This window comes from Phymastichus coffea, unplaced genomic scaffold, assembly GCF_024137745.1.
Source record: "Phymastichus coffea isolate CEN01 unplaced genomic scaffold, Cenicafe_Pcof_1.1 PCOF00140, whole genome shotgun sequence".
In the NCBI taxonomy this organism is placed as follows: Eukaryota; Metazoa; Arthropoda; class Insecta; order Hymenoptera; family Eulophidae; genus Phymastichus; species Phymastichus coffea.
In genome coordinates, this window is record NW_026706951.1 from 48,344 (window position 1) to 66,723 (window position 18,380).

At 48.3% G+C, this 18,380-nt stretch overlaps 2 protein-coding genes across 8 annotated transcripts; one reads left to right on the top strand and one right to left on the bottom strand.

Moving 5' to 3' along the window:
- Positions 1 to 54: 54 nt before the first annotated feature.
- On the bottom strand, positions 55 to 13,528 carry LOC131671989 (serine/threonine-protein kinase PLK1-like). Of its 7 annotated transcripts, none has more exons than XM_058948870.1 (12): positions 13,423 to 13,443; positions 9,933 to 11,408; positions 8,443 to 9,809; positions 6,672 to 7,081; positions 6,341 to 6,607; positions 5,417 to 5,521; positions 5,206 to 5,322; positions 4,429 to 4,643; positions 3,418 to 3,901; positions 2,868 to 3,325; positions 2,321 to 2,454; positions 55 to 2,178 (listed from the first exon to the last, which is right to left on the bottom strand). In XM_058948870.1, exons 4-12 carry the CDS (start codon positions 7,071 to 7,073, stop codon positions 1,829 to 1,831), a joined length of 2,532 nt encoding a protein of 843 aa, XP_058804853.1. In that variant the 5' UTR covers positions 7,074 to 7,081; positions 8,443 to 9,809; positions 9,933 to 11,408; positions 13,423 to 13,443; the 3' UTR covers positions 55 to 1,828. The 7 variants fall into 7 exon arrangements, with proteins under 7 accessions (XP_058804853.1, XP_058804852.1, XP_058804851.1 ...); XM_058948869.1 differs by lacking the exon at positions 13,423 to 13,443 and having other exon boundaries at positions 9,933 to 10,147; positions 11,059 to 11,408; XM_058948868.1 differs by lacking the exon at positions 13,423 to 13,443 and having other exon boundaries at positions 8,443 to 8,878; positions 8,974 to 9,809.
- A 1,016-nt stretch (positions 13,529 to 14,544) lies between these two features.
- LOC131671993 (uncharacterized) lies at positions 14,545 to 18,380 on the top strand. Its single transcript, XM_058948879.1, has 5 exons — positions 14,545 to 14,718; positions 14,817 to 15,021; positions 15,584 to 16,032; positions 16,107 to 17,720; positions 17,789 to 18,380. Exons 3-5 carry the CDS (start codon positions 15,694 to 15,696, stop codon positions 17,948 to 17,950), a joined length of 2,115 nt encoding a protein of 704 aa, XP_058804862.1. The 5' UTR covers positions 14,545 to 14,718; positions 14,817 to 15,021; positions 15,584 to 15,693; the 3' UTR covers positions 17,951 to 18,380.

Here is an 18,380-nt window from a genome sequence, read left to right on the forward strand (position 1 = left end):
TGATATGGGAGATCAAAGAGCATAACTAATAAAAATACGAGACATTAACTTGAGATCCTCATGATATTTATTGAGATTCATATGGCATGTACGATCAAGAGACTTTGATAAGAGTCACTTAACAACGAGATTTGTGTTGCCACCTCTTTGCATCGGCTATCACGGACTTTTGCGTCACATTATTTCTTTTCGTAAAAAATAAAGGACGCAGCAACTTTTACTCTTTACAGCGTCACCGCTTTCTTATTTTGAGATATCTTACCTATATAGAAATAACATAACGATCGATAAGCGCATGACTTCCTAGAACTACATAAAAAGTAAATACAACGGCTTTCGACTTATTACAGCATATACACAGTACGATCGCACGAATCGTCGAAGATCACGAGCAGATGAAAAATAGTGATATATATTTTCATCTACTATTCGGTACTGTACAAACACCATATGTCTAGCACAAAAGGATGTACATTGGTATAAATCAATCGACCCTACATATGCGCTTGCCGGTTTCCTATCGTTTTCTATCTAGAAAAAACTACAATGTTTTCGCCAACGCCAACTTGTCTTACAGCTCGCTTCCGTCGTCAGTACGTTTTTTATTGCTGATAAATTTTAATATAGTTTTTAATCATTTTCCACTTAGGACATTCGCTCCACTATTCTCGACAAGACTAATACACGGATAAGTTGCATGTTTACCATCAGGTATCTACATCTCGCATAACGTCCAAATATCGGCTCTCAACTTTACACTGCTTTTGCAGATATAGCGCGATTTCGCTATTCGCTCAATCTTGATCAACGAGTCAAGTTATCCGAAATTTTAATAGTAACATAAATTGCGGATGCTGCGTGTGCCGCTAACAAATGCTTTATCTTTAATCGATTTCCAGCTTAATAGTTTTCATAAATTTCGATTTAGCAAAGAGACGTACGCTTTAAGTGATAATCCTTTAAAGATCAGGAATATAGCTCTAATGAATTTCAAAAATATAAGTTTTAATTGATCAATGGCTTCGAACTCAAAACAATTTTATGATAGTCGTAAAGAAAAAAAAATAACAACGAAATACAGTAGTGAGTTTTGACAATAATGAGTACAATTAATAATCTCGAAGTAATTATTTTAGGAATTGGCTAGTTCTATAAAATTTGCAAAAATTGTGAAGTGATAAATCAATCGAGCCAGCTCTCAATGTAAATTAGCGTCTCGCAGAGGGGAAAAGTGGATCGATCATAATGCAACGCTGGAATTGTCCAAGTACTAGATAGCACTCGACCAGAGAGATAACGTCGAAGCTCAGTGTATCACATTCATATTGACTCTTTACCGTGGCTAAAGAAAAACAACATTAAGTGCAGCCGCTAAATGACTGCTGGCAGTGCACGAATTCTGCCTCTCGTTTTTCTCTCGTCTCACATTATTGCAGAACGCTTGACTAGCATATGATATTCTCTCTGGAACTGCACTCGCAACTCTAAATACACTAAATATACACGCGTACAGCGGCGTGCCTACGATTTTTCCCTCTTTACCTTGATATATATAATTATTAATCGGCATTATCACATGATCGTTGTTTGAATTGAATTATGTTTTCGGTTAATTACTATTCGAGCACCACAACTTGAGTCCACTTTGAATTCGATAATTTGCGAAAAAACGGAAAGGAAAAAGGTATCATCTGAATGTTGTTGCAAACAGAGCGATGTGTTAATGAAGAAGAAAATAAAGGACGCGTGTGCGCTTGGGCCGAGAAACGCTTGGCTTTTACGGAATCACAGTGACACAAAAAAATGTGCTTTTGTGATTTAGATTGATTCAAGGCGCGCCGAAATCAAGATCGGCAAACTCCTTGGCCACCTTGTACACGTACAGCATTCGCTCATGAACGTCAGGATTGCAGCCGCTCTCGCACAAGTCGCTGAGCCAGTAGCTGGAGGCTCGCCGCTCGCCGTCGATATACGTCACGAGGTAGTTACCGCTCTGTTGCGACACGATGAACTTGGTGTGGTCGTCGAAGAAATTCATCTGGAGTAAGGGCACGCTGAGCTCCATCACGATTGCTTTGCTCGTGCGAATCCAGCGACGCATCTGCGGCACGTTGCTTGCGCCACTGCCTCGGACGTCTGGCGGCCGGTTGTTGCCCCGGTGGTCTAGCATCTCGCCACCTGAGGTCACAAATACCGTTCAGCATGTAGTCGTCCAAGATTCGGGAGAAATCAGCCAAGTAGCATGAGGGGCATTGTCGACCAATCGACGCGAGCAACGTTGAAGAGGAGTTGGGGCGGCGAAGTGCGCGAGGTGACTCACCCTCGGTAAGATGCTTGTCCATGTAGTCGGTGAAGTGTCGAAGCAGCCCAAGCTTCTCTTGTAAATGCTCTGGCACGTTTTTCTCACGATTGTATCGCGTGATATCCTCGCCCGAGCTGATGTACTCCACTCGTCTGCAAACCAACAAGGGCAAAATAAAAAGGAGTGAACGGAGGCACGTAACTAATTAAGAGGGCCGCGGAGAACTTGACGCATGCTAACGTGACGCAAGGCCAACGTGTTGCGCCAAGACGTGGCGCGGTTTGTTGTCGCTAGTTGTCAACAATCATCATCGCGGCAGTGATCAAAGTACGCTTGTAGCCGCGGCATCGCGATTAATAAAGTGCTTACAGACTCCATTTGAAATCGTCTTCGTGAAAAACCGTTTCGACCGCGATGCGCGGGGCCCTTGGGATCGGTTCGATCGACCTCGGACGAAGCGAGCTATTCGGGTGATCAGCTGATACCACGGCTCCGCTACGACCGCTCTCAACACGCAGCACAAAGCCGCGATCAAAAGGCTCTTTGTCAAAGCACACTCGCTCACCTTCTATCGTGAGTGTAACTCATTTTGGTACTGTCGTTGAACAGCACTCCGACCGACTTGTCGGACAGTTGAAAGGCGAGGCCGTACTTGTTGGAGAAATCGATCCACTTGGTGACGAACAGTGGCGCGGCGTTCTCCACGAGCTTAGCTCCAGGGCCGAACTTGGCGCCGCTATCGCTCGGCTGTCGATTCTGCGCCGCCAAGCAGTCCTCCAAGACTTTGGCCATCCGCTGGACGCTCGTGCCGCCAGACGGATGGTCGTGCTGCGGCTGGCCCGTCAACGCTTGCTTCTTGCGGGCCTCCAAGCACAGCACGCTGCTGATCCGCTGACGGAAGCGCGGCAGCTTTGGCAGGCGCAGACTCGCCAGCCAACTAGAAACCTTCTTTTTCTTGCTGGACTTTCGCTGGGCCGCTGCTTGCGACTCATGCTGCTGGGTCTGCTGTTCGTAGTTGCCAGCCTGCGATGTCACGTTTGTCGTAAGTTCCGCTCGTTCCGTTTGCTTGAGATCAGGCTTTAGGCCTGGTAAAGGACGACGCGGTTGGCGCTCACCTGTTGTTGCTGCTGCTGCTGCTGCTGTTGCTGCTGTTGCTGATGATGATGATGAAGATGATGATGAGCCTGCGAGAAGTTCAAGCTGGACGAAAAACTCGCGAGGGCATTTTGCCTGTCAGCGAGCGGCAGTCTCGGAACCTGATAGCAGCAGCTGTCGGGCAAGCTCGTGGGCACGTACTCCTGAGCGAGGTACGGGTGTTCCTTGACAAGCTCGAGCGAGGGTCTGAGATCAGGATTAGGCTGCAGTAGCCAGCGCACAAGGTCTTGGCCGGCGCGAGTTGCCGTCGAGTCGTCGAGCTCCTTGTAGCGCTGGTTGCATATTCGCGAGTAGGTTTCTTTGAGGGTCGGTGAGTCGAAGGGCGGCTGGCCGACCAGAAGCACGTACAGGATGCAACCTAAGGCCCACACGTCCGCTTCGTAGCTGTAGGCTTGCTTGAACAGTACTTCCGGAGCTATGAAGTTTGGCGTGCCGCAGATAGTTCTGTTGACGCACAATCCCAGTAATTAAGCTTGGTCGCGATTACAATGGGAAAGTCGACGCTTTCGCTGAACGCCGGAGCTAAACGCGACAACGGCCTCGTGAAAAAGATTGACAAGCTCGGCGCCCGTGGCAAACGGCATTGGATAACGAAGGCAGCTCGCACGATCAACAGAACTGCTTTGCTAGGCAATAGCAGGCACCGCGTATCGGCAATGGACGCTCGAGCGTACAAAGGTCCCGTTTGTACCGCCATGAGTCGGAGCATTAGGCGGTTTGTTCGCGGAGAGAGAGAGAGAGAGAGAGAGAGAGAGAGAGAGAGAGAGAGAGAGAGAGAGAGAGAGAGAGAGAGAGAGCGTGGGAGGGAGGGAGGGGGGGCAACAAATAAGTACGTTGCTTTGCACGCGGCCGGCTTCGACGTGACTTGGCCTTTGCTAAGCCTGCGGACACGCTGAGGCAACGGTGGAACGTCGGACGCGCGTCTCAATGAGCAAGTCGGCAGAGAGACCATTGCTCTGCTGCGTACGTACACTCTGCGTCGCTGTCCATCGGGATGGGTAGCCAAGCCGAAGTCACCGATTTTGACGATCATCCTGTCGGAGAGGAACATGTTGCCGGGCTTGAGGTCGCGGTGGATGACTTTCTGCGAGTGTATGTAGGCCACTCCCGTGGCCATCTGCCTCATGTAGTAACGTGCCTCGGGCTCGGTCACCTTGCCACGGTACTTGAGCACGTGCACCAGGCTCTGTAAGCAGGCAGTTTCTTTGTTCTCGTCGCTGATTGCGCTCGCTCCGTTGCGCGACCAATTCCGTAGCCCGATGGCTATTGGAGTCGAGCGCGCGTCGCGCAACGTCTTTGCTTTGGCGGCGCGCGCGACTACGCTACTTGGGCTGTGCCTCTCGCCGCGGCTTTCTCTCACAACCACTTTGGAGCTTGGCTCGAGGTCGGCAAGACTTCCTCGCGCGCGTACCGTTATTCTGAGAAAGCGCAAGAGATGGCGACGGCGGCAGCGGCATTCCAACGAGATCGAGAGGCGGAACGGCTGGATGGCGAGCTGGGTCGCATGCACCGGTGATTCCTCGAGCTGTCGGCGCTTCTGCCGCACAGTTCACGCGAATAATCAGCGCGCAATCCGCGTAGCAAGCTGAAATCGCCAATTGGTGTATCGCGGCGATGCCCTCGTCTGGCAATGTTGGCAAGCGCACTCTCGTAAGAGTCGATCCGAACAAGGCCGAGCGCCAGACAAGAGCAAGAGCGCCTGCGCGTCGCCGGCTTGTGGTGCGTAGAGCGAGGGCTCGGGGCCTTACCTTCTTCGGGCAAGCTTCCAGCAGCATGTACACGTTGAGGCTGTCCTCGAAGTAGTGATGCATCTGTACGACGTTCACGTGATTCAGCTCCTTGTGAATCATTATCTCGCGGGCGATCTGCCGATCCGGGATCAAACAAAGCAAGCCTCTATGTATACGTATATGCTAATTGTGCTTTTCGGTCGGCGAGCATTACCAGTAGAAAGCCTACCTTTTGCATGTGGATCTTCTGCATTTGATACTTGGGGATGATCTTGCAGGCGAACTGCTTGCGCGACGCGATCTCGGTTATCAGATACACTCGTGCGAATCCACCCTGCAATCAGAAAGGACGATTCTTCGAGTCATACTTCAAGCCGCTCCTCGTCGAGCCCGCAGTTGGCCCGCGCCGGCCAGGTTTCGGATCAATCAATGAACCGCGTTGTGCGTTTTGCGAGAACCGAAGAGCCAATGCAAGCGACATCCAGGAGTCGGCTGCCGAAACCGAGTGCAGATGAAAAGGCAACGGACGACGTTCGTTCAATCGGTTAAAAATAACCGGCGTATCGCGGCGGTGACGGCATCAGCGATCCGAGCGAAAGCCGCGTGTTGGTCGCGCGCGAGCGCTGCCATTGTACCAATAACCTAGGGGAGAAGAGCCGTATTTATACATTGCACGACCGAACGAACGAACGGTGTTAGGGGGAACCGCGTCTTCCGCCTACCGCGTCGCGCGAGTCGGGGGGCGGCTGAGCGTCGCGGCCAAGCTTGCGACACCGTCGCTTTCGCGTCGAGGCTGGCACGTCGAAGGTGAGCGACATCTGCTCGGCGCAAAGTTGGCCGGGAGATTATTTTGGGGCCAGCGGCGGATCGAACTTCGGATTCGCCGAGCGAAAACTGAACGTCCGACGTGGCGAGTCGACGAGCTGTCCAGCGACGAGAGGCAACGCGACAGCGCGGGCTTTGGCCAGACCCAAAGTAGCGCCGAGTGCACGTGTACAGGCGCGGCCTCAATGTCACACGCAATGTCAAGAACTCTCTTTGAAGGCGCTATTTCGAGTGGGCGCGAGCACGAGCAGCAGAACGACTCTGATCGAGAATAGACATTGTCGCGCGCGCAGAGCTCGACTGCGGCGTCGCCGCTTGGCGAGCTCACCTTGCCCAGCAAAACCCCCTTGTAGTAGGCGTTGCCCTTCTCGGCGTCGACCACGTAGCTGTTCTCGGGCTCGCCGGCCGAGCCGCTCCACGAGCACGCGGAGGTCGGTGCCGCGCTGGCCGTGCGACTCCTCACCAGCGCGTTCCTCGGCTTCTGCGCGCTCGACGTCGAGCCGGCGAGCCTCGCCGACGAGGACACGTCCACGTAGGCGGCCGAGCTCGGCGTCGAAGTCGACGACTGGCTGCCAGCGCTACTCGACTGTCGAGTCTGCAAGCAAGCCGACAGTTGATAGCTTGGAGTCGGAGGCCCGGCGGTCCGAGCGTCGACCGACCTGCTGGTGAAGGTGGGGCGGCGGCGACTGAACGAGTTGTATCTGCATCTCGGGCCTGCTGGCGGCCTCCGCCACCACGGCGCTGGCGCAAACGGGGTACCCAGGATGCGACGAGTAGGACGTCTCGGACTCGAGCGGCGCCGACGAGCCGTAGCCGATGCTGCCCGTCTCTGTGCACTCGCTTCGTCGTCGCCGCGTGCGTCTGCGACATTTCTTGCCTTGCTGCTGCTGCTGCTGCTGCTGCTGCTGCTGCTGCTGCTGCTGCTGCTGCTGCTGCTGCTGCTGCTGCTGCTGCTGCTGCTGCTGCTGCTGCTGCTGCTGCTGCTGCTGCTGGCGCTGCCGCCGCCGCCGCTGGGGAGCCTCGTCCGAGAGACGCAGCGACGACGAGCTCCGATGCTCCATTGGACATCCTGGAAAAACCGGGCTATAAGAATGAAGAACTTCGATATCCGGCGCACGGATAACGCTTGTCAATTTGGCAGGCCCTACGAGACTACTCGCAGCACGTTTCGATCGAGTATTCAGGGCTACACAATTAAAGCGATTGGTCAAAGCTAGCGCAGTCAGCCAATGGTCTTGATTGGTTTGTGTTTGTCAAGAATGTGCCGCGCAAGAGTACACCTGATTGGCTAATGGTCGTCGATTAGTTCGCGTGGAATTCATTAGCGCACACAACAGCTACAAAGCAGCCTCGCTGATTCCTGATTCGCGTTGCGCACTCGAATACGCCCGCGGATTCATTGCGCTTGCCGCACTTGCATCCACGATATCAGCTCGGTCAGCTATGCTGCGGTCACGCGCCAGCCAAATATTCGACTTGTGAATCGAGATTCGATACCACCTAATCGGATTTGATGTGCTGACAGTGTCATGCTGCGCTCAGCGTTCACAGTCGCAGTCAGCGAGTCACTCGGTATTGAATTCCAGCAGACTGCAAGTCGATGCGAACACAGTACTGCGTAGCATGTGTATGCGAGTGAGAGCAGCCAGGCGATTTGTTCCGGCGCTGCACTAACGATCACAACAATGCTTATGCTTGTCCGTGGAAGCAATGGGCGCGCGCTCCTGGGAAGCGTGCAGCGAATAAATTCCAGCGGAGCTGCTTGTAAACAGTGCGCCGCGCGATGCCTGAAAAACCATGAATACTCGCACGGATTCGCCCTTCACCTAGTCCGTGCGGTCGGCTTTGCGTTTGACTTTGCTTCCACGAATTCCACCAACGCGGTTTTCGAGCGACCGACAACAAGGAGACACTCACCTGCGACCCCCGTCGGTACAGCCACGGACATGTCGACAAGCCGACTCACTCCCTCGGCTCTGGCTCAGCGTAGAAAATCGATGCACCGGGCAGTGGTGGTAATAGTCATTTCTGGTCACGACGACGGAGAGCCGCAGAGACAGAACGAGCCGCCAGGGGATGAGGAAAAGAAGCCACAAAGTCGAGGGAAGAGGAGGCGATGCTGTGCTCTCGGGGAGAGCGTGGGAACGCGGCGCGCACCGAAAATCACGCGCGCGCACGCACACACACACACACACACGCGCGCGCGCGTGTGCAAGAATCGACTCGTCGAGTATGGCCGCGGTGAGGTCGCGCGCGCGCACCGCCAGCGCCGAGAGCTCTCTCCGTCGCTCGAAGCGCTGCTGCGGAGAAGCGACTGAGCGTTGCCGAGCGAGAGGCCCGACGAGGCAGAGCCGCGCAATCCCCTCCCCGCCGCTCTTGCGTAGCGTGCGCCGCTGGCTGTGCGACAGACCGAAGGCGAGGGTTACTTACCTCGGCCAATTTTCACAGCCTCCCCCGTGCCCCGTCCGTGCGGCGCGACTCGCGGCACTCCACAGTCAGCTGTTCCCGTGGCGAGTCGACGGACGCGAGCGAGTCGAGCCTGGTGAGCGGGACAAGCGCCTCGGGAAGTTCGAGACAAGCCGTCGAGTGCCGAGCGCCCAAACTGGTTTGCAGCGTCGCCGGGCGCACACCTGCGCGCGCCCTGCCGCTCCCGTTCGCTACCCGCTGTGGCCGCTGTGTCGCGAGCCGCGATGGTCGCTCGGGCGAGCGCGTGAGAACATTGGCTGGTTTCGTCTGCGTCGTTCAGCCCCCGCGCTTCTTATTGCTCGGTCCGGAACAAGGATCCGCGCGTCCGCTTGGCTGCTCTATTGGCGTGCAAGTGTCGGCTACATCGTGAAGCCTCGTGGGTCGGGCGGCGTGCTTCTAGCTGAATAATGCAAATGATTGCGCGCATGGCGGTTGCTAGCCCGATTGACTGCACGCTCGCTGATGAAAGCTTTGGAAATGCGCCTTTCTACTCACGCATCGAGAATTGGTCGCAAGATACGCCAGAAGCGGTCTATTGACGCAGACAACAATGAGGCCTTCTCTTTGAGCGGACACTTGACTGAGAGGAGAGAGATCGCCAAGGCTTTTGCTTGGCTGTTGGAACTGATTCAAACGTCGATTTCGCGCTGATATACGTATACACCGGAGGCACATTGCGTAGAGCCGCTGTGAGCCGAATTAGCAGACCTCGCGGAGATTTTATTTATGTTGCTAGTTTTGTCGTAGCCATTCATAGCCATCCAAGCCAAATAAAGTTTTTCTAGGAAGCGACAAGTGGCTTGGAAAATCTTTGTCGGTTGCAAGGTTGCGCTGATAAAGGCCAATGACGCGCGATTCAAGCGAATGTCAAATCCCGCCTTTCCATCCGTCAGACGCCTTCGATTGACAACAACTGGACATTTGGCAACATTTGAGAAGAACCAGAGAAACTGCGGAAACGATCGATTGTCGCATCGGCGACCTTGTCCATGGCGTGCAGACACATGCAGCTGAGCCGGCTGCTTGCGACTTCTTAAGTTGGAGATGGAGGACAGTGGATGCGGGCGTTGCCCGAGCAAAACTGGTGATTGCCCGGCAAGCTGGCTCTTGTCCTTGCCGAGCTTGATTAACCGATCGAGTACGGCATCGCTCCTATTATTCGGTAAGTCTTGAGAGACATTCGGTGAGCTGGTGCTTTGAATTCTCACGAGGAGAGATTGAAAAGGCCTCTACAGTGGAGCCTCGCAGATGAGCTACGTGATCGGCGCCATCGGCGAATGGCGTCGAGCTGAGTAAGTTTCTGTATAAGCAAACTCTTTCGTTGTCCAATGCTATATTAACAACCAATAAAGAAATGAAGCAATCGACCTGTACAAAGAATCGGAAGCTAAAGCGAGCCGTGCGCAGCGGAATAAAGAAAAGGCCCGAAAAAAGGATGTGAAAAAAATACGCACGTGCAGCACTTTCTTTCTGATGAGAGCCAGTCGTCGTCGTCGTCGTCGTCGTCGTCCTCGTAAAGCTATGCGTAACATCAGGAAATATCACGGGAATCCTTAGTAAACTGGCTGATGTACAGTGCCAAGGAGAGACAGGATATCCCGCTGGCGTGCAGGTTTTCTCTTGGCGCTCTCTCTCTCTATCTCTCCGCAGTCATCGAGGCCATTTCTCCCTGTAATTTTATCGTGAAGCTGTGCTCTCGGGCGTGCGATAATCCAATTGATCGGTCCTTTTTCTCGCGATGACGCTCCGACTGATTGGCGATCGATCGAATGATTTCTCTATTACTTTGCTTCCTTAAAGAGGAGAACTTGAAACTTGACTTGTTGCAGTGACACTTAAACGAGTGAAAATAGTGGTGTTCCGTAACGGCAGACTGCACGAATGCGGCGCTACCGAGCTCAGCCGACGAGTAGCTGTGTAGGCAAAGCTGGCGAACACCATGGCGACGCTCGTTTGTATAATCGCGAGACTGCGAAGTCTCGCTGCCTCGGGCCTGTACTCCGATCGACCAATTAGCCCCGTAACTAGTTCAACTGACTTTGAAGCTCGACGCCCGAGCTACTCAAAGCAAACGCTTCTCAAGTGACTTAGCATTTGCAGGCGTTCCGCGATACGGTGGCCGCGGCAGCTCCCACGAAGCGAAAAATGCATCGGCAACGAAAGAGGCATTCCGTGAGCTTTCACACGCTCCGAGTCGTAAAACCGGCTGCGCCACGCGCGAGTAAACCACCTTTTCTCTATGCACGTATATGCAGAAACGCGCGCTCGTATGGCTGGCCCCGTTATCGTACAGATTAGCTGACCGTTAGCGGGCGAGGCGCGCGTAGCCTCGCGATAGCAGCATTTTCGAGAGACAGCCTTGATGTTGCCTGTGCTGCTGCATTCTTCCAAAGTACCACGCTCTCTTGGTTTTGCGCCTCGAAGAAAATGAATGGTGCGCACACGCTAAGCGCTTGTCCCTCGAGCAACGAAAGAAAGAAGAAAGAAGAAGAAACTAGTCTGGTCGAGATTGAAAGCCTCGGCTTCAGGCACTAGGAGAGGGAGAACGCGCGTCCCAAAAAACATCTATTAAATATGTACCTGCGCGCGTCTATTATTCCCTACTTTGTGTTCGCCTGCCCGGCCGTTCACTGCTCCTTTCTTCCGATCCCGTGCTGCCTCGCTCGCACTTCCCTTTTATTCTCTCTTTACGCAGGCAGAGGGCCCTTGGTCGCTTCTTTCTTCTTGTTCCTCCTTCTCCTCTCCTCCGCCTCCTCCTTCTCCTTCTCTTGCTCTCCCGCTTTCTCTCCCGCTTTCTCTCCCTCTTTCTCGGCTTCGACGTGACTGTACCGTGGCACTAGCTCTCCTTTGCAATTGCCGCCCCACTTGACTTTTGGCCATGCTTGCGCACACGTTACAAGGCATACATGCTGCATTTTCAGTTGTTTTACCTGCACAAATCGAACAAGTCAATGTTGTATTGCCGAGATGATCATCAAATTGGAATGAACATTAGCGCTACAACCAATTGTGAAGCAAACGGCATGATGTTATTTTAGCTCATTTATACATTTATAGTTTGTCGCGGAAGCGACGGTTAAGAAAGGAAGTCGAGCAAACTGTCGCGTTTCAGTCTAACGACGTCTGGCCGAGAATGGCTCTCGAATTCGGGTTTGAACCATTGAATGGCTACGACCATAAGCTGCTAATGCATCGGAGTCACTTTTCAGCTTCCAAGGGTTCACTGGTTCAAGAGAAAATTGCGAGCGGCGCAGTCGAGCAACTTGCGTCTTTGCAGCTGCAGCAAAATATTGTAGTGCAAGGCGATCGTTTAAATAAATAAACTTTAGCACGGAAAATTAAAGTGATCGGTATTTACAACCAAGCGCTTTCGTGCAACGGTTGCTATGGTTCCTTATAAATGTGTCAAAAAAAGTATGTCAATCAAATTAGCGTCACGGTAAACCCATGTGTTTGAATTTAAACGTTTAATATGACGTCACCCATAAGAAATACATTGTCCCCAATTTTAAACACTTCTAAACGTTTAAATTCAGCGACAATGTATTTCTTATGGGTGACATCACAATTGCACACTTAAAACGTTTAATTTTAAACACAGAATTTTAAGGTTTTGCCGTGCGTTATTTATTACATATATTTGTCGTTTATTTCTTTTTCAATCTTCTTGCCTAATTGATATGTGTGCAGGATCAAATTTCCAGAGCGGGTCTTGCGTGGTCCTTCTGGTTGTCGCGGCGCTCTGTAACGACACAGCACAGCACGTCCTCCATAGCACGAACAGGATACTCTTTACGATATACACACTCAACTTTTCTTTCAATTCTATTGATCAGTTGATTGATTCTATTGATTGACGTCTGTCGATCACAGGCCCCATTATAATAGTCGCATGCATAATTTATTTCCTCTTTTGTCTGTAAATATAGTTTATGCTATTATTACATTTAAACTTTTGAAACCTTAGTGTGATCGAGATATCTTACGAATTTAAACAAATTAATTATAGTTAGAAATGATATTAATGCATGCAGAAAAAAGGGTGTTTTGTGAATTACATTTGTTACTGGCGAAAATTTATTATATAAATGTACGGTACAATACTAATTGACAAACATTTTTAATATGGTCATCCAATATAGCTAGAACCATGAAAAATTGGTAGATTTCCCACCGCTGTTTTTTCGAATGAACACTTTTCCATAATGATATTTTTCTTTTGTTGGAACACAAAAATCGATGGCAAGGCTGTTTGTTATTATTTTCATGACCTCATGTTCACTCACACATGTGTCAGTAGTAAATTGCAAAATTTTGATGTACATGTAGTAACTGAAGGCCTTCAGGCAGCGTATAATAGCGACGATCGGAAGATCAAGAAAGGAGTCCAATTACTATGCTCTTTAGCTTTTATACCCAGATACACGCAGATAAAGTTGTTGAATATTTTCAAATAATTCGCGACAAAATAACTACCTGGTGAGTTGGGTTGGGCCCCCTATCCCCCTGTACTTCGAGATTAACTACGTGCGCTGGCTGAGTATTGGAAGACGAAATGAAGAACTGAGATTCACCAATCGTTTTCCAAAATATGCTCCACGTTTGTGCAACCAATTTGATTCAGTCCTAAACAACTTGTACAGCACGCACCAACAACATATCTGAAGAATGGCATAATAGGTTTCAGTTAGTGGTGGGGAAGCACAACCCAAGCTTGTACCTGTCTTTGGAACGGCAAAAATTAGAAGAAGCTGATACGGAAAACATGTTACGTCAGCTGCAGCTGGGCCAGCGAATAAGAAAAGGTGTCGATAGAAAAAGAAGGCAATTTGCGAAGATCAACTTCTAGCTGTTGTGCAAAGATATTATAAATGATTTAAAAATTAAACAACACACACACACACACACACACACACACACACACACACACACACACATACGTACATATATACTGCACCCGGCTTAAGCAAGCTAGACTTGCTATCAGAAGCGGGTGTCGGAACACTGCTGCAACTGCTGCAAGTTCGACGGCGTCCTCCCTACTGGCTTCCGTGAGGACTGTCGCTCCTTATATATCTTCGCCGGTGTGGTGTAATCTCCTTCTCGGGCCGCTTAGGGAGCTCAGGGCAGCTTAGGAGAAGCGGCTTAAATTAATTACACTATTAATTCCCTCCTTCGCCCTAAGCGGATTGTTTGAATTATTTGTATTGTATGATTGTTTTTTTATATGTATATACACACACACACACATACACTCACACAATTTATATATATATATATATATATATATATATATATATATATATACGTATATATATGTCTGCATATATATATGTATATATATATGTGTATATGTATACATGGCACATTCCAGACTATGACGATCAGCTTTTCAGGGGTATGTTTCGGATTTTCTTGAAACTTGGTCTACATATTGCTTATATGGTACTGTATTCAAGTATGGATTATTAAATCATTATAATAATTATATCAAGAGTTATAAACAATTGAAAATTTTTGACGAAAAGTCGGTAAGTCGGTAAGTTTGATAGCAGCGCCGATGCGCGGCCGACAAGCGTCGTAAGGCCTGTCAGCGTCCTCTATTATCGTTCACTGTATCGCATCTAATGATCGCTCGATGAATTTTAAAACGGAATCTTAAAGAAAAAATGTCAAGGAATGCAATAAAAAAATTATTTTTAAAATGAAAATAACACTTTTTGAGATATGGATAATTGTTTAAAAAAAATGTTAATAACTTTTGGAAAAATTTATATGAAAGTATTGTTCACTCAATATTTTCAAAGTACACTCTTTTATGCGTAATTTGAAAAAAATTCGTTTCAATAACTTAAATGATTGCGGAGATATAAATTTTTGAAAATTTTTCGTCAAAAATTTTCAATTGTTTATAACTTTTGATATAATTATTATAATGATCTAATAATCCATACTTAAATACACTACCATATAAACAATACGTAGACCAAGTTTCAAGAAAATCTGAAACCTACCCCTGAAAAGTTGATCGTCATAGTCTAGAATGTGCCATATACATATAGTCAACGCATACATACAGTGCTGCTCTCTTCCTTTCCCTCTCTCTCACGCGATCATCGTCATCGGACAGCTGACGAGATAACCATTTCAAGTTATCGTTAACAATTTTATGCGATTATGCGTATTCTGCTTCTCTCGCGGGAGCTGCCCCTACATTTAATCGCTCCTGATGATAAATAGGTAAATATTCCATTTTACGAGAGGCTAAAACATTCTGCTCACATCTCTGTATTGCATACCTGTGATGGTGCGCATACGTAACGGATTTTGTGTTGCAGATTAGAAGTGTCAGTCAATATCGGTCAGTTGGTCGGCTGCGATAACTTAGAAAGAGAGAAAGCGTGAGTCTGCCGTTTTATTTTGTCATTGTTGTCTCTTGCGAAGAGAATGCTCGATGCTTGCACGTTCTCCAATACCACGACGATGAGCTGCTACTATGATATTGTTAATGTTAAACTGCTGATCGCTCTAGAGAGACGCTAGGTGAGTGTTTATTGATGAGTACTAAAGTGCTGTTATACCGTTACCTATGCTTTGGAGGCCCCTTGATTTTTTCTCTCTTTTTAATCATTGTTGCTGTTGCTGCTATTGTTGTTTGACTGCAACAAATGATTAAAGAAGTCTTAACAATCGAGTCTGTTTTTGGTGGAGTAGATCAGTTTTATAACATCTGCTACCATTTTCAAAAGTATTTTTCAATTTATATGAGTATTCATATAAAACTGCTGTTTTTAGCAGATTATCTAGGCTACTCGAATGATAATGATAAGCATGTGTATGCTACATTGGCAATGTGGTTTTGTCTAATTTATCTAGTCAATGACAATTATAGCTTTTTTCAGTCTTCCACTCTTTCAATCGTTCCTACAAACCTTTAATTGCTACAGTAGGGAGTGAGGTTATTGATTGAACTATATAATTTATAAATAGTAACACAGGACAGCAACAGGAAACTCCACCAGACATTATTGACTGTATTTTTAAACTAGTCAATAGAACAGGATTGAACAATCTTAACTTATGCATATAATGTTCTCCTTGACAGGCACACGATTCTCCAAGGCATTGCTTAGCAAAACATGAAGACGTTACATTGCTGCAGCAGCGCAAAAGGGACGAAGACGACGACCACGATCAAAATCGTAGTAGTACAAGATGAATTCGCTGTTGCGCACGGTGAACTCGATGTCGAACCGGCGACACATGCTGGTACGCGAATCTCTGCAGCAGCAGCTCAACACTGTGGTCATCGAGATCCAAGGTGCTCAAAGTTTCCTCGACAATACTCCTGTGGAGATCTGCGACGAGGCACTCGCGTTGTGTTCCGCCCTCGAAGCCATATTTCTTCACGGGCTGAAAGATAGCCTGTTGAATAGAGTGACGGAGGCGTTGAGTGGCCCAGATTACGATGCTATGCCACAACCAAGTTTCTGGGGTCCTTTGCTCGTGTTCTCGCATAGGGGCATTATCGATCAGATACAGTCGTTGAGTCAGGTAGGTTGCACGACATGATAGTACGAAAAACGTTTGGAACCATTTTTTCCATCCAATTGTTGATTTATATTTAGATAACAACGGAAGTTGGTTACTGTCGCGCTTGGATTCGCCTAGCTCTGAACGAAGGCCTCTTATCGAGCTACTTCGAGGCGATTCGTCGTGAAAATTCTGCCCTAAAACCTTACTACAACAAAGCTGCATTCATTCGAGATCTCGATCTGGTTGAAGTAGCTCAACGCCTCCTCGAGAATGTCGATAGCATCAATTTCAACCTCGCGTGTAACTCCAGCCTTCTGAATTTCTGGTCGAGCACTCCTTTGCTCATGGCAGCAATATGGTCGCCACCTATGAAATCCGCTCCGGTATTCAGCGCCGTAGATATTGCCAAGACGATTAATAGTAACGACTTGGAGAGCAGTAACTTCGAAGAGATCGAGACGGCTAGTTCGATCGGCAGCCTCAGCTCGTACAATTCGTCGCAGAATAATCTCAGCGGATTGTCTGAGGACGAGGCGTTGAGAATCATCTTGGCAAAAAAGACGCATCGCGTCGAGGTAGGCACACAGAGTGAACTGACATCGCTCGCTTCTCCGACACTCAGGAGAAAGATGAGACAGAATGGACAGGATCTAGCTATTAAAACGGCTGATTCGCCTGGCGAAGGTACATCCTCCAAGCCCAAAGATTCCGAAGCAAAGGTCAAAGAAGCAAAGAGTGAGGAAGCCCAGTCGACAACAGAAATCGAGGAATTACAACCCACGCTTTTGGACGAAAGTATATTAAAGCTCGACGTGATGGTAGGTAACTCGCTAATTGGTAAATTAGGGTGGTCGACCTCTTACGAAGATTGCGAGTCGTCGATGACCACATCTATGGTATCGCGAACTTCCGAGGGACCGACGACCCCCGGAGAGGGACCAACGTATGACGCTTTGCTTAAGAGTTATCGACCCACTGAGTACAAGTCGCCGAATCTTGAGGAACTTTTAGAAAAATACCCGGTCTACGAGCCTGCGACGCCGGTCAACGTCAACACGTCGGAACCCCACGAGAGACGTAGCTTCAATGAGCAGCTCGGACGACTAGCTCGGGAGAAAGGTCTGGACTTGCAGAACTACAATTGCCTCGACTGCGGACAACACATCGGCCTAGATTTCGCCAAGGCCAATGTATGTAACTTCACCGGGGATTACTTCTGTTGTAACTGCATGGCTAGTGAAGAATATCTGATTCCTGCCAAAGTCGTGCACAACTGGGATCTTAAGAAATATCCTGTGTGCTCGAAAGCGGCTACATATCTCATCGATTGTCCCACTTTGCTCGATCTGAAGATTATCAACCCGAAAATATACACTGCTGTCGACACGATGGCGCAATTGCAAACACTGAGAGTGCAGTTGAATTTATTAAGGGCCTATTTGTTTACCTGTAGAGAGCCGATTATCGAGTCTTTCCAAAAGAAACTCGCGCCGAAGGATTATATGTACGAACATATTCATCAGTATTCTGTGTCGGATCTTCCGGATATTCCAAATGGCATGTTGGCGCAGCAGTTGCAGAAAATCGTGGAATTCGCGAGGAATCACGTTATTAGCTGCTGGCTTTGCAGCCAGAAGGGTTTTATATGCGAGGTGTGCAATAATACGAAGATCATTTATCCATTTGATACGGAGAATACCTACAGGGTAAGTAGTAGTTTTGAACATTGAAAGAGATTTTTGATATTGATATTTTAGTTTGATTTTGTTTACAGTGTGGATCCTGTAGTGCAGTTTCCCATTCAGATTGTATGAACGCGAGCAAACCTTGTCCAAAATGTGAACGCAGACGCAAAAGAGTTGATCTTCCATTGCTGAATATGGGCAATTCGGATATTTTAAATGAAAATTTGTCATCGGCGTTATCTTCAACGTGAAGATAAATGTTTACTCCGTTCTCATACAAATCAGTATTTCATCGAGTGCGCGGATAATATCTGTACAGCTGTATAAAGATCTTACATTTACAATTTTAAATAAAAAACGACTCTTTTCCATCGGTAAATAATAAACAATTTGGGGCTAGATACAATATTCGCCTCCCTCACGCTCATCAACTGCATTAAAAGATTCACTTCTTTCAAATGCATTAAAATCAACGTAACTAATTTTATTGTATTTCAAATCTAACAATAACATATTATCTGTGACGTAACTAAGCGAACAAATGATAATGAGAAGAAAAAAAGAGTGACATGTTTGTCCATAAAGGTGAATGAATTGTTTGTTTTATCGATTAATTTTGTATAATAATTATATTTATTTTAATTTTATGTACAAAAATAATAAAATAGACACGACTGCTCA

Excerpts from the sequence above, each read along its gene's own strand:
- LOC131671993 (XM_058948879.1), top strand. The coding sequence starts at position 15,694 with ATGAATTCGCTGTTGCGCACGGTGAACTCGATGTCGAACCGGCGACAC. Across the intron at positions 16,033-16,106 it reads AGATACAGTCGTTGAGTCAG|ATAACAACGGAAGTTGGTTA; the intron begins GTAGGTTGCACG and ends ATTTATATTTAG. Across the intron at positions 17,721-17,788 it reads ATACGGAGAATACCTACAGG|TGTGGATCCTGTAGTGCAGT; the intron begins GTAAGTAGTAGT and ends TTTTGTTTACAG.
- LOC131671989 (XM_058948867.1), bottom strand. The coding sequence starts at position 7,960 with ATGTCCGTGGCTGTACCGACGGGGGTCGCAG. Across the intron at positions 5,323-5,416 it reads AGAAGATCCACATGCAAAAG|ATCGCCCGCGAGATAATGAT; the intron begins GTAGGCTTTCTA and ends CCGGATCGGCAG. Across the intron at positions 3,902-4,428 it reads GATGGACAGCGACGCAGAGT|AACTATCTGCGGCACGCCAA; the intron begins GTACGTACGCAG and ends GTGCGTCAACAG.